This window comes from Astatotilapia calliptera, chromosome 2, assembly GCF_964374335.1.
Source record: "Astatotilapia calliptera chromosome 2, fAstCal68.1, whole genome shotgun sequence".
In the NCBI taxonomy this organism is placed as follows: Eukaryota; Metazoa; Chordata; class Actinopteri; order Cichliformes; family Cichlidae; genus Astatotilapia; species Astatotilapia calliptera.
In genome coordinates this window covers 14551132-14566353 of record NC_137423.1, presented here as the reverse complement: position 1 = coordinate 14566353, position 15222 = coordinate 14551132, and the positions used below count along the sequence as shown (strand labels likewise).

General features: G+C 44.2%; 1 protein-coding gene across 2 annotated transcripts; it reads left to right on the top strand.

The window, feature by feature from the left end:
• The first annotated feature begins 302 nt into the window (after positions 1-302).
• slc26a2 (solute carrier family 26 member 2) lies at positions 303-13683 on the top strand. 2 transcript variants are annotated; one of them, XM_026185351.2, is made up of 5 exons: positions 303-1492; positions 8299-8915; positions 8995-9285; positions 9574-10022; positions 10283-13683. In XM_026185351.2, exons 2-5 carry the CDS (start codon positions 8313-8315, stop codon positions 11085-11087), a joined length of 2148 nt encoding a protein of 715 aa, XP_026041136.2. In that variant the 5' UTR covers positions 303-1492; positions 8299-8312; the 3' UTR covers positions 11088-13683. The 2 variants fall into 2 exon arrangements, with proteins under 2 accessions (XP_026041136.2, XP_026041130.2); XM_026185345.2 differs by having other exon boundaries at positions 465-886.
• Positions 13684-15222: the final 1539 nt, after the last annotated feature.

The window sequence follows — 15222 nt, the reverse complement described above, 5'->3', positions numbered from 1 at the left end:
AAAGCATCCAGCTCTTCTGGCCTGACGACTGTAGGGTGATATTTTTCACTTATCCTTGGACTCCAGGCGATTAGCGCATGCCTCACACCCACAGACTGTAAATAACAATGCAAACTTCTTGAACTCATGCCAGATCAAATAGCTGTAAGAACCTGTAACAGGAGCTGTACTGCCCATCCCCACTTCTAGTGGGTTGAACCTGAGATTCTGCCGTGTTTGAATCCAGGAGGACACGACTGTAAGAAAGAGGAACAAATTTTTAGGAGCTTCAGTTCACAGACCAACGAGACAAACGAGGTGGATCAGAATACTTTAATATCAAAGGAAATTCATTTGTCATTATTAGGTAACAAAAAAACAAAAACTAAAAAAAACTTCCACTAGAAAACAGGGAAAAGGGGCGGAGTCTAGTGATGTGTCAGAACAGTCAATGGTCAGAACAGTAGGAACCTGTAGATGAGTGCAGGTGAAGAGGCACAAACATCATTTCTACATGTTTCTGAGGGAGTGAAGAACGTCCACACACAAGTGTTTCCAGGGTTCATTGTCCTGCTGGAGCTCCATCTCAGCCTTTGGTCGCTGACAGTTCACCTGGCCGTGCTTCGCCAGTATCCTGGCAAACACAGGTGTGAGTTTTGACCTTTTCTTTAAGAAAAGGTGAAGCTATTAGATCTGCTGCCCCCTCCTGATCGGGTCTCGGGACAGTCAGGCTCATCAGTAACTTTGCGCATGTACGCAGCTCGTGTGACGTAACACGCTCCGTTCCACGCCATCACGCACGGAGTTGCGGCGGGGCGGAAAACAGATCCGCTGCGGGATTGGAGCGGACGGTGAGCGGCAGGGACGGCTCATATGGACTCGGTACCGGCACCGGGATCCAGCTCAGGTGAGTCCCCGCGCGAGTGAACGCCGCCTTGCTCCCGGTGTGCTGCGGGTTCGCGTGCGTGCGGCAGCTCGCGCTCAGGTTTGTTCCTGTCCACGTTTACACTGTTTACAAAGGAGCCATTCACGCCGGTGTTCACACCGGCTCCCCTGAGCCCCCACGGGAAGTGACAAGCCTTTGAAAACGGCGTCCTCGTTTCACCGTGACGCTCAGTAACGTTCTGCTCATCACACAACACAGCGCGCCGCCGTACTTCGTGACGTCACCGCAGTAGTCCGCTCGTGCCACGCTCTCACACCGGCTGTCCAGGTGAGGCAGAGGCACGCGCGCACCTGGATCAGTCAGCGCAGGGAACACCGGGACCCTACGTGCCTGCGCGTGCACACCGGCAGCGTGCACCACCTGTAACCCGTTTAGCACATCACACCGTCAGATTCCGCTGCTGCTCACGGAGGGTGGAGGTGCTCAAAAGGCCTTCATCATGATGATGTTGGTGTTTTGTGTGAGTGAGTGAGTGAGAGAGAGTGTGAGAAGGAGTGTACTACGTTTACAAATCTTTGTGGGGACCAACATCCTGGGGACAAAGTGTCCGTCCTCACGAGTTTGAAGGTATTTTTGACACTCAACATGTGGTTTTAGTGTCATTGCTACAGTTGTTGTTACGGTTATAGTTAGGTTCAGACTCAGGGTTAGAGTAAGCGGCTGGGGAAAGCATTATGTCAACTAGATGTCCCCGCAAAGATACGAAAACACGAATGTGTGTGTGTGAGAGCGAGAGTGAGCATGTGTGTGGTGGGAAGCGGAGTAAGTTACCTCCATCATCACCAGTCAGAGGGCGATGGTTAATCATCGTGGTTCAATAATGTCACAAGATACCGATAACATTAAAAATAAGAGACAGATAACGATAAAAAAAGATAGTTAACCATTAAAAATAAAAGGGAGATAACGACTTAAAAAAAGAGAGATAACGACTAAAAAAATTAAATGGAGAGATAACAATTCAAAATAAAAGACAGATAACGACTAAAAAAATAATGATAAAAAAGAGCTAACGGTGAGAAATAAAAGAGAGATAATGATTACAAGTAAAAGGGAGATAATGATTATAAAAATAAATGAGAGATAACGCAAAATTTAGAGCAGCAGTGTCTGTAACATGCAGGAGGAATGGTCAACAGCCTGAAGGAGAGAATTCTTCAAATTGCAGATGAATATCCAACTGTCACAAACATTGTTCTGCATACAGGGTCAAATGATGTGTCCAAACAACAGTCGGAGGTTCTGAAACGGGACTTTACTAGATTACTAAATACTGTAAACTCTCTGAATGCAGCTGTATTCATCAGTGGACCTGTACCGCCTGTCAGAGGAGGAGACGAGAGATTCAGCAGGTTGTTTACACTGAATAAATGGCTTATATCAGCATGTGCTGACCACTCAGTGCATTTTATCAACAACTTTAATATTTTTTGGGAATGCAGGCATCTGTTTAACCCTTTAAGACCTACCATAGAACCAAGTCCGCCAGAGCTTATATTATATTTTTACATGCTGTGGAGCCATTTTTGGGAGCATTTCAAGTTGCTATACATCAATACAACAATTATAGCCCAGATTTTAGTAATATGTATTCATTAAGTGCATAGTAATCACATAAATTGCAAAAAAGTGCAATAAACTACAAAAAAATTTAAAATCGTTTTTGTTTTTTTAACATATATTTCTAGTTAGAGAAATTTAAGAGGCTTATCCCTCAAAACTGTAAATACAAAAAAGTTGCACAAAATAGTTTCCTACCACAGGAAATTTATTTTGAGTGTCTTCATAGTTTTATTTTTGAAATACACCAATTTTTATACACTGCAGGAAAAATGAAAATAAATATTATACTGCAAATTTGCAAAAAAGCAGCATATGCATCAAAATAAACTATTTCCAGCAGTGCAATATGAGTCCTAAGCATCCCAGAAACGACACAGAAAGTCATGAAGTCAAAGATAACTTTTAAAAAATCCTGATGGACGCCCTGATGGTAAAAAAAAACTACATTTCCGCGAAAATGACATCACTTCCGGTTTCGGGCAGGTAATGGCGGACATGCAAAAGTTCGTGCTGACGTCTATTCCAACGTAGGAAGTGTTATGAACAGCTGATCGGACCGGCAAAGCGTGTTTCTGGAATATTATTTTTTGTTGCTGTAAGCGCTTTTTATGCAGTTTTTGCAAAGCTTTATGTGGAAGGAAACTGTGACCGAGGACAAGCTGATGGCATAAGATGTAAGTACAACTCCTCCGGTTTCATATGCAAAAAAAATTATTGCGCTAGCTTATGTGGTTGCAGAGCTACCGGGATTTAAAAATAGTTATGCAAAACAGAGCGTGCCCGCTCCGACCGGCTCTAAAGGGTTAAAGCAAATGGATTTAATTTTAACAAGTCAGGGGTGAAACTGTTCACCTCCAACTTGTTTTATTCCATACGTCATCCATCTGTGCTTGGTGCCAAGGCTGAGATAAACGAGGAGTTATCTCATAAAGAGGAACAAACAGTACTCCAAGAACAGACAAAGCCCAGCAGAAACCTTGAGGAGGAGCTCCATTTGCCCCCACCCGGGAAGAGCCTCAGAAAGGAGAGACATCTGAGGGAAGAAGAGGGGTCCCTATTTGCCTCCAACTCTCTCAACAACACCAACGACCAGGACCAGGGACCACGATCTTCCCCAGTCCCCCAAACCCCTGACAGACCATCACCCCCATCACCCTCCTCCCCCTCCCTTTCTCCCTCCTCCCCACACATAAAATTCACTGAGGAGATGATGGAGCGGGTCAATGCTGGGCTCAGATCTACCCCCCGGCCCAATCCCTTTTTGTCCCCCATAAACCCCCCACCAGAGCGGCCAAAGGTTCGCCATCGAGCCCCACCCTCAACAGAGCAATCGAAGTCACATTGCCCAGCCTCGCCCCCCTTAGTTCCTCCTTACCACCTTCATGCCCTGTCTCCACAGTCTGATGTGTGATGTGTGGAGGGTCCGGGCTGTGAGGATTATGGCAGTGGTGACTTTTCCCAGGAGAAGCTGGGACCCTGTTTACTAGAAGGTTTTAAAATTTCTGTACTTTTAGGTGACAGGAGACATGTGGCCTGGTCAAAACACAGAGAGCTGCACTCTAAAAGATCTTTAAATATAGTAAACATACCTTGTGTGCCACAGACTACTCCCAAACACAAGGGGACAAGTAATACCTCTAAAACACTTAAGTTGGCTTTATTAAACGTTAGATCTTTAGCTGGGAAAACATTTTTAATTAATGATTTAATCACTGAGCACAGCCTTGATTTTATGTTTTTAACTGAAACTTGGTTGGACCAAAGTAACAGTGGAGCTATTCTCATCGAGACGACCCCTCCTAACTACAGTTTTATCAGTGAGGCCAGGGTGAGCAGGAGAGGAGGAGGGGTTGCTGTCTTATTTAATGAATCATTTCAATGTAAGCAGCTATCTCCTGGAAGTTTTCAGTCTTTTGAATATGTGGCTTTACAGCTGAAGGCCCCATCCAAAGTTGTGTTTCTTAATGTTTACAGGCCTCCCAAATACTGCACAGACTTTTTTAATGACCTCAGTGAACTGCTGTCTGTGATCTGTGTTGATTTTGACTGTGTAATTATTGTTGGGGATTTTAACATCCATGTGGACAACCCTCAGGACAAAGGGACTAAAGACCTGAGTAACACTCTGGGCAACTTTGGGCTGACTCAGCATGTAACAGAGGCCACACATAATAGAGGACACACTCTTGACCTACTGATCTCCAAGGGCCTGAGCATTTCAGAGGTTACTGTGTCTGATGTGGGCCTGTCTGATCATTACTGTGTTTTCTTTGAAAGTAAAATCTCAGCCCACATAAATATATCAACAGCAGTGATCACAAAACGGTGTATAACTGAACACAGTAGTGCAATTTTTAACCAGGTCTTCCCATTAACACCTGACCTGTCCAGAGGGTCAGTCAATGAGCTCGTCAATAGCTTCAATGCTAAAATGTTAAATGTAATGGACACTATTGCTCCCATTAAGGTGAAGGTTATCTCTGGAAGGAAAAAGTCTCCATGGAGAAACTCCACACTAGTGAAAAATGAAAAAAGAGAGTGTAGGAAAGCTGAGCGCAGATGGAGAAAAACAAAACCTCCAGGTTCATTATGACATCTATAAAGAGAAACTTCACAATTATAATTTACAACTCAGGAGTGCAAGGAGGTCCTACTTCTCTGATATCATCACTAAAAACAGCCATAATGCTCGGGTCTTATTTTCTACAGTTGACAGGCTAACAAACCCTCCTGTGTCAGTTGCAGCTGAACTTCATTCGACCATGGCCTGCAATGACTTTGCCAAATTCTTCACAGAAAAAATCCAAAAAATTAGACAAGCAATTGGTACATCAACAGCAGATCCAGAATATGTACTGTGCCCACCGAAAAACTGTTTAAACACCATGAAACAGTTTCACCCTATTAACAGCAAAGACCTGGAGGACATCTTAGGTCAACTGAACTCCTCCTCCTGCTGTTTATATGTCCTGCCAACAAGTTTTTTCAAAAAGGTCTCAAAGACTTTGGAGTCAGACCTGTTACAGATCGTCAACTTTTCTTTAATATCAGGCATGTTTCCAGAACCACTAAAAACTGCTGTAATAAAACCTATACTGAAAATGGACAATCTTGACAAGACACAAATGAACAACTACAGGCCCATCTCAAATTTCCCACTCTTAAGTAAGATCATTGAAAAAGCAGTTTCTCAACAGCTCAATTACTTCTTAACCCTTGTATGGTGTTCGGGTCTGTGAGACCCGTGTTCAGTTTTTTTCAAAAGAAAAATTAAACAATTAATTATTTTTTCACGTGTAAATGTGTTGTGTCTTTCCACTCACTCCACTTGATTATAACTGATTTATTTATAACATTTTATATAAAAGAAAAACGAGAAGCACATTAATTCATAAATGTGATCTAACAAAGGTAAAGGGAAAAAATTAACCATGTTTGCTGTTCATATGTCTTGTAATTGGGATGAAGTAAACATCTGTTGAGTAATTTAACATAAAATTGTTTGATAGTGTTAATTTGGAAAGCCAAAACTCTAGCGGGTCCACCAGACCCATGAACACTGGCTGAGTAACAAAAATACGAACACCACACAAGGGTTAACACAGAATAACTGCTATGATGCCTTCCAGTCAGGTTTTAGACAGAACCACAGCACTGAAACCGCTCTGACCAAAGTGTTCAATGACATATGTCTGAATACAGACAGTGGAAAAATGTCAGTCTTAGTTTTACTGGATCTCAGTGCAGCATTTGATACAGTTGACCACAACATATTACTCAAACGACTGGAGAACTGGGCAGGTCTTTCAGGAACTGTACAAAACATACTTAGAAAACAGGAAATACTTTGTATCAATAGGTAACTTCACATCTGAGCAGACAAGTATGACATGTGGAGTTCCCCAAGGTTCCATCTTGGGACCCTTTCTGTTTAACATTTACATGCTCCCACTGGCACAGATTATAAAGAACAACAAAATAAACTACCACAGCTATGCAGATGACACACAAATATATATCACAATGTCACCAGGAGACCAGGCTCTTGGTAAATGCATTGAGGAAATTAATTACTGGCTGTGCCACAATTTTCTCCAGCCAAACAAAAACAAAACTGAGGTAATAGTCTTTGGCGCCAAAGAAAAATGATTACAGGTCACCAGAGAACTTCAATCTATACACCTAAAAACCACAAACCAGGCCAGAAATTTGGGTGTAGTGATGGATGCAGACCTAAACTTAGAAAAACACATTAAGACAATAACAAAGTCAGCTTACTATCACCTCAAGAATATTTCAAGGATAAAAGATCTGATGTCTCAACAGGACCTGGAAAAACTAGTCCATGCATTCATCTTTAGTAGGCTTGACTACTATAACAGCATCTTTACAGGTCTACCTAAAAAATCAGTCAGACAACTACAGCTCATTCAGAACTCTGCTGCTCGAGTCCTCACTAAGACCAAAAAAGTGGACCACATCAGTCCAGCTCTGAGGTCTTTACACTGGCTGCCTGTCCGTCAGATGATAGACTTTAAAGTTCTGATGCTGGTCTATAAAGCTCTGAATGGCTTAGGACCAAAATACATCAGTGACCTCCTGACCCAGTATGAACCTTCCAGATCCCTCAGGTCATCTGGATCTGGTCTTTTATCAGTTCCCAGAGTCAGAACCAGACACGGAGAAGCTGCATTCAGCTTTTATGCTCCTTATATCTGGAACAAACTCCCAGAAAGCCTCAGATCAGCTGAAACACTCAGTTCATTTAAATCCAGGTTGAAGACTCACCTATTCTCAGCTGCATTTGAATAAAGCACCAAATCCACACTTTTAAGCTTAAATTTCAAAACTTACATTTAACTACTGATTTTATCTATTGTTCTGATTTTATCTGTTTTGATTTTATATACTGTTTTGTTTGTTAATTAGTTTGTTTGTTTGCTTGTTTTAATCAATTTTAAATCATGCTTTTTATTTGTTTTTGTTTCTAATGTCTCTGTAAAGCACTTTGAATCACATTGTTGTTGAATTGTGCTATACAAATAAACTTGCCTTGCCTTGCCTTGCTTCTGGGTTCGGGTGGCGTTTGGGTGGTGACCCTAAACTCTGCAGCTTTTACTTGGAGCTGTTGAACGTTGACCAGAGGCAGATGTATTGGGGCGTGGTGTTCAGTTTGAAGAAGGGCTGCGACTCACAAGGACTGAAAATGCAGAAGTGTTTTATCTGTGCTGTGATGCAACATCAGAGGCAGGAAATCAGCAGAAAGTCATAAACGCACACACACTGAGCTGATCTCAGTAACCTCTGACCTCACAGCTTGAACTGTGACCACATTCAGCACACACACATTATTAGAATAAGACATACTCTCAGGTAAAGGTACCGGTCGTATCTCAGGGATGTTGAAGTGTGCTTACACGGTGGGCTGGACCGGTGAAGCAGTCCTTCCTGTCTCAGTAATGACTGCACGTCTCATCCCTGACGCTTTCTTTTGGTAGCTCATTCGCCAAACTGTCCTAGATTAGCCCAAGGTTTCAATAAATCAGAAAATGTTTACCTATAACTGGCAGGCGGTGCTAGTTGCATGCTCTCTTTACACAGAATGCATCTTTAAAATCCTTGATGCTGGTTTCACCAACTGGTATTCCAGGAAAGTGCAGTCCAGCGTTTAGCTAACGTCAGTGGCTCACAGCTCCTGTGGCTTTTTAACAAGTCCATCAAATTCCCTGACCACTTCGGGGGGCTGTTACAGTCAGTGGTTTGAGGTGAAGCTGAGAAGAATAATGGCTTTTTTCTCAACCTGAACACAGATAAAGGCTCAGCCATGCTTCACGGGGAGGACAGCTGTACGGCAGTAGAAGATGGTGGTGAGGAGGACCAGCACCGGCCTCTTATCCTGGAAAGAATTGAGAAGGAAACGGGAAGAACCTGGAGAACGGTTTTGTCTCAGCGGCTCAGGAAGCACTGCTCCTGCACGCCAGAGAAGGCCAAATCCAGAATCCTCAGCTTCTTCCCGGTTCTCCAGTGGCTGCCGCGCTACAAGCTCAGGGACTGGATCCTGGGGGATGTTATGTCAGGAGTGATTGTTGGAATCCTATTGGTTCCCCAGTCCATAGCCTACTCCTTATTGGCCAACCAGGATCCCATATACGGCCTGTACACATCTTTCTTCGCTTCCATCATCTACGCCCTCCTGGGCACTTCCAGGCACATCTCGGTGGGGATTTTTGGAGTGCTCTGTCTGCTCATTGGCCAGGTGGTGGACAGGGAGTTGGCCCTGGCGGGATACCTCCCGGAGAGCAGCCTGAGTGGGAATGACAGCAGTGTCCCGTTGGCTGGAAATGACAGTGGTGTGGTGGGATGTGACCGGAGCTGCTACGCGATTGCCGTGGGGGCCACAGTTACCTTTACTGCTGGGATTTACCAGGTAAGTGTGCAGGGGCACATGTGGGCTTTAATGACTGAGCATAGAATGACACTACCTTACTTCTGCTCATCTCTTTCAGGTGCTAATGGGCCTTCTGCAGGTGGGCTTTGTGTCTGTCTACCTGTCGGACTCCCTCCTCAGCGGGTTTGCTACAGGAGCCTCCTTGACCATCCTGACGTCTCAGATCAAGTACCTGCTGGGCCTGAAGATCCCCCGTCCTCAGGGCTGGTTCACTCTGTTTAAGACATGGTACGGCCTGCTGAGCAACCTCGGGAACACCAATGTGTGTGACCTCATCACCAGTCTGGTGTGTTTGGCAGTACTCATACCTACGAAGGAGCTCAATGACCGCTTCAAGTCCAAGCTAAAGGTAAAAGTGTGGCGATATAACACTCCAGTAAAACTAAAATTAAACCTCCTTTTGGCACCGTCGGCCCTAAGGATGCTGTTGGTGGCTCACCTGGTCATTTTGTGAAATAAACTCAACTGTTGGTTTGTTTCCTTACCGAACACATTTCCCTTTGTAAATTTATTATTTATTTATTATTATTTGTATAATTTTCCTTATTATACAAATATTCATTCTATGAAAACAAAAAGCACCCTGTTTCTACCTGTGTGGTTTACTCTGTCCTCGCCCTCACCTGTCCTTCTCTAGGCTCCGATCCCATTCGAGCTCTTTGTGGTGATAATTGCCACCCTCGCATCTCACTTTGGCCATTTCAACACCGAATATGGGTCAGGTGTGGCTGGGGCCATCCCCACAGGCTTCCTCCCTCCTCAAATGCCCATGTGGTCTCTGATCCCCAACGTGGCCGTCGACGCCTTCTCCATCGCCATCGTGGGATTCGCCATCACCATCTCACTGTCGGAGATGTTCGCCAAGAAGCACGGCTACACGGTGGATGCCAACCAGGAGATGTATGCCATCGGGTTCTGCAATATCCTGCCATCGTTCTTCCACTGCTTCACCACCAGCGCCGCACTGACCAAAACCCTCGTCAAGGAGTCGACCGGGTGCCAGACGCAGCTGTCAGGGCTGATCAGTGCTCTCCTCCTGCTGCTGGTTCTTCTGGTGATCGCGCCGCTCTTCTATTCCCTCCAGAAGTAAGAAAAGCAGGACGTCAGTCTAACCTCTAAATGATTGCTAACTAGTCTTCTTGCAGACTGACCTCCTGATGAGGTCGTTCGAGTCTCGATCTTAAGTTTTAATCGGAGCAGCTTTTATGGCTTGTGCCGTCTTTACCCCATCACTCCTTCAGCTCTTCCATGCTGAGGACGTTGATGCAGGTAGAGGCCACAGCTGTGTGTAAGCTTCTGATAGGCTGCGGTGATCCTCACCTCTCTCCTCTCCTGTTTCTGCTCAGGTGTGTTCTTGCTGCCATCATCGTGGTGAACCTCCGCAGTGCTCTTCGAAAATTCACCGATATTCCCTGCATGTGGCATGCCAACCGCATCGACGCCTTCATCTGGCTGATCACCATGGCAACCTCAGCGCTGGTCAACACGGAGATGGGGCTTCTTGTGGGGGTTTTGGTGTCGGCTTTCTGTGTCCTGGGCCGAACTCAGCGGGTCCAGGTCCTGAAGCTCGGCCGGGCTATGACCAGGGAGCATTACGAAGATCTGGCGTCTTACAAAGGCCTCCAAACGCACCCCGACGTGGCCATCTTTAGATACGAAGCGCCAATCTACTATGCCAACCAGAGCCTGTTTAAAAAGTCTCTGTACAGGTGTGTAGGACTTGACCCTGTGAAGGAGAAGAGCCGCCGTGTCAAGTTCCAGAACAGCAAACTGCAGGAAGAGGCTGCCGGAGTCCCAACTAGCAAAACGGACGAGAAAGAGGCCGAAGCTCCTGCAGCCGTCACCCTGATGATGGACACAGCCTCCCGTTACTTACGCAGGATAGTGATCGACTGCAGCGCCGTCTTGTTCCTGGACACTGCCGGAGTGAATGCTCTAAAGGAGGTCCGCAAGGATTACGGAGAGCTGGGGGTGGCGGTGGAGTTGGCTCAGTGTAAGACCTCTGTGCTGGACACGTTGGAACGAGGAGGATACTACTGCAACCAAAAAGGAGGCGACGCAGGAGAGAACCGCACGATCTTCTTCACTATCGAAGACGCCGTCCGCCACGTCGAAAGCCGCAGCACTCCTAACGGAGACTATAAGTCCTAAAGAGACAACACGTCTATGTTTACATGTCTGCAGCGTGTGGCTGCACAGATGTGCCTTTGTAACAGTTTTCTGAAGTCCTACCTTCATCTCAGGTTTCTGCATCCAGACAGGTGATCAATCACCACAGTGTGAACGTCCATGTACCGATAACTCACCTGTGGACTGTATAAGAAGAACCAGCCACCCACGAGGAAAGAATACCCAGACCCTACCTGACAGCTTGAGTCTGTGTCTAAGGCAGACTCAGCAAGTTTACATCTGCATAGTACAAGTGCTGCACAGTGTAAAATATGTGTTTTATACTGCACGTGGGAAATATGTGTTTCATAATGCACAGTACTGCACAGTGAGTACAAGTACTGCACAGTGTGAAGTTCAATTCAATTCAACTGCGCAGTTGGAAGTGTTCCCAACTGCACAGTACAAGTACTGCACTCTGTGTACAAGTACTGTACAGTGTGAAATATGTGTTTCATAATGCACAGTACTGCACAGTGTGTACAGCACAATGTGATATGTGTTTTATACTGCAGAGTACAAGTACTGCACTCTGTGTACAAGTACTGTACAGTATGACACTGGTCATGCCCTAGTGTTGTTTATAGAAACCAGAGCCGTATTCTGACTTAATTTTTAGATACTGAGTTGGAACGATGCACGTGCACATGTTCAGGATGACGACTGGGGTTACGATTTAAAACAGGTGTAAATGATTTAGTATTTTTTTTTGTTGGTTTTTTTTATAAGGTATAAACTGGATTTTTTGCCACAATCAAAAACGATCGTAATCGTCTGCTGTTTCGTGTTTGGGTCCATCAGTCCAATCATGACTGACGCCTCAGGGCAGGAAGTTTGAAACACATGTAGAAAAAAGCAGCAGCTCTGCTGCTCTGAGGAGAGACATTGGAGGTATCTAAATGCTTTAGATTTTTAGATCAGAACCCTGCTGGATAAAAACATAGATTCTTCATATGTGCTTAATAAGAAGCAGCCATCCTGTGCCTGAACATGAATGTACGTGCAATGACCCGAGGAAGCATTTGTCTGTTAGCACTGATCACAGGTGTATGCATGTGCTTCCAGATCCTCTGACAGACGAATATTCCTCCGGTGAGGATGAGAGACTCTTCCTGTTTAACTGTTAGCTGCAGTCACATGACCTTGGCCTGTGCCTTCTTTCTGTGAATCGGGTAATGAATTAGGCAAAGTTCGAGTTGAAGAAAAACAAAAGTGCAGTGTGAGATTTCGAGGTTGCTGTGATGTTGATTCGTGGGGGTCAGAGATCATGGGTTGTGCCTTAGTTAACCTGACCCCCCCCCCCCCCACACACACACACACACACACACACGATGAACATAGCCTCCCGTTACTTACGCAGAGTAGTGATCGACTGCAGCGCCATCTTGTTCCTTGACACTGCCGGAGTGAATGCTCTAAAGGGGGTCCACAAGGATTACGGAGAGCTGGAGGTGGCGGTGGAGTTGGCTCAGTCTCCGTGCTGGACACGCTGGAACGAGGAGGATACTATTGCAACCAAAAAGGAGGCGACAACACACACACACACACACACACACACACACACACACACACACACACACAGCAGAGAGGGGTTTTGATGTACTTTCTGTAGCTTTAATGAAACCTGCCTCAATAAACTTGGTAGCATTATTATTCATAGAGCACTTAATTATTAGAAAGGCTGAAGTTAGTTCTTAAGCAGATGTATTCTACAGTTTTTTATTATGAGAAAATTTTTTATGTATACGTGTTTCTGAGTATGTGCCTAAAGCTTATGCACTAAAATTTTGTACATGAGTTTTACTGTAAAGCAGCACAATCCTGGCAGCAGTTTTACTCTTTGCGCTTTTCAAAGCTGTTTTATTAACTTAAATATCCAAACTCTCCATCCTGCTTCCATCTCAAAGGGTTTAATCATGATAATCAGATAATTGAGCGGCTTATCTCAGCTGAGACCAGAAAAGTTTTTTTGCTCTTGACCTTTCAACCCTGCTTTGTTTAATGTATGTTCACAGCACCAACGTTAAGTTTTAATGCTTGAACCTTTTAACTAGCTGATCAGGGTAAGAACAGAAGTTTGTTCTCAATGCAAAAGTGTTGCTGAAATGGAGCGTGCTGATATGCAGTGATGGAAGATTTTAAACTGAGAAAATCTTTGTAGAGTTGTTTTTATACTGGGTGTATGTGACAGGACGTGGCGTTTCCAGCCTCTGTCCTTGCTAATTTAAAGCAGTAGTGGTATATATTTTATAGCTGTTTTTACAGAGAAAATCAAAAAGAATTATGGATTAGTTTTGCTGCAGAGTTGTAAAAGTTGATCACACAGCTGTTGATGGAGGTGAATATGCTCGGTGACGCGAGAGTTTCATGTCGTTCTCCCTGAATGCTTGCCCGAGCAGCTAAACACACACGCGGTGCTTTTAGAGAACAAAGTCCTCGCTTCTGTATCTAAATGTTAAACAGAAAAACATGACGTAAGCTCCCATTTATTCCAATCAGCTTATTTAAGTTTATTGTGTATCCTGGTATCAGAATGAAGCTGTGTTTTACTGGAAAATAAAATCCTGTCTGATTCCTCTCTTGTTTTTCTTCATTACTGCATTTACATAGCCAGCTCTTATTCTGTAACAGTGGTTTTCTGTGTGACGATTTCCTTCATTAAACCAAAGTTAATGCACTTGATGAGTCCAGATGAGAAAACAAGACCTGCAGTATAAAAAGCAGTTTTAAAGTGGAGGGAAAGTAAAGAGAGACTCGTTTGGTCTGTGGGGAGTTTCATGGTACTGAACAATAATTGTAGAAAAGATGGACGATGCCACAGCACTTCCTCCCATTGCACAAAAATGAAGCCAAAATACCCCTCTTGTGGGAGCTGCCGTGTTGCGCTTTTGGAGCTGGAGTCTGGCTGGTAGAGACTTGAAGTGAAGTATCTGTGTGACCCTCCCGCCCACACACCCACTGGACGTGACCGCAAACACACCTATGGGCTCAAATTGTGGTCATAAATATTTTTTACTTGTAAATCAGGATTTGTATGTGTTTTACACACACAAATTTGTATTTGGTTTACACATACAAATTTGTGTGTGTGTAAAAAATATTTGTGTGTGCACATAGCAAAAAGATACATGTGAAACTCTGCACTCAAGTTTCAACTTACAAGTACGAATTTTGACCCTATTTTTCTTCCTTTCAGCTGATTGGTCAATGTCATGTCAAACTGACACAAACTGAACTATCCAATCAGAGAACAGATGGGTTTGGCTGTTGAAGGGATGTTTTACTGAGTTCCAGGTCCTTGAAGGGTAATACAGTTTGAAGCTGGAGGATCTTTATATAAGCTAGGTCCTTTAACTTTTGGTAGCTGTTGAAAGGATACAGTTGTAGTATACCAGTGTTCAGAAATACCATTATTACTTTAGTATTACTATAACACAAAATCACAGTTCACCCAGGACCACTGCTATGAGTCATACTACTAAGCATCGGACGCGGCATGATCTGTGCTCACCGCTAACTAAGAGTGAAGGATCCTGAATTTGTTGCGCTGGCTGTTGAGCTCTGCTCGTATATTGTTTTTTGTGGTCTAGGTGTACTAGATGCACCTGATCCTTGTCGTTTCAAAACGTATCTCTCTGACTTTATGTCCTCTACGAGAGTTTGTGTTGTATTATGTTCAAATGTTTAATAAAAACGTATCGCTCATTCATAACAAGGAAAGCTTTGTAACTCTCCCGATTAGAGAAGAGTGTGTCATTTCCACATGCTTTTCCTCCGAGGTCGACCTCCCTTGAAAAGGCTCTGGAGGTCCCTGTGTAAGCACGTCAACCTGTGAGAAAAAGTTTACTTGGACACCCAGATGTTTTCCTTCATGGTGTGGCGAGAAGAGACGTGAAAGGGCATTTATCCTTCAAGGACCTGCAGTTCAAAAAAGCGCCCCTTCGACAGCCAAAACCATCTGTTCTCTGATTGGATAGATCACTTTGGTCAATGTCATGTCAATCACAATCAGCTGAAAGGAAGAAAAATGGGGTCAAAATTCATACTTGTAAGTTGAAACTTAAGATAAGATAAGATAAAACTTTATTAATCCCTCGGGTGGGTTCCTCTGGGAAAT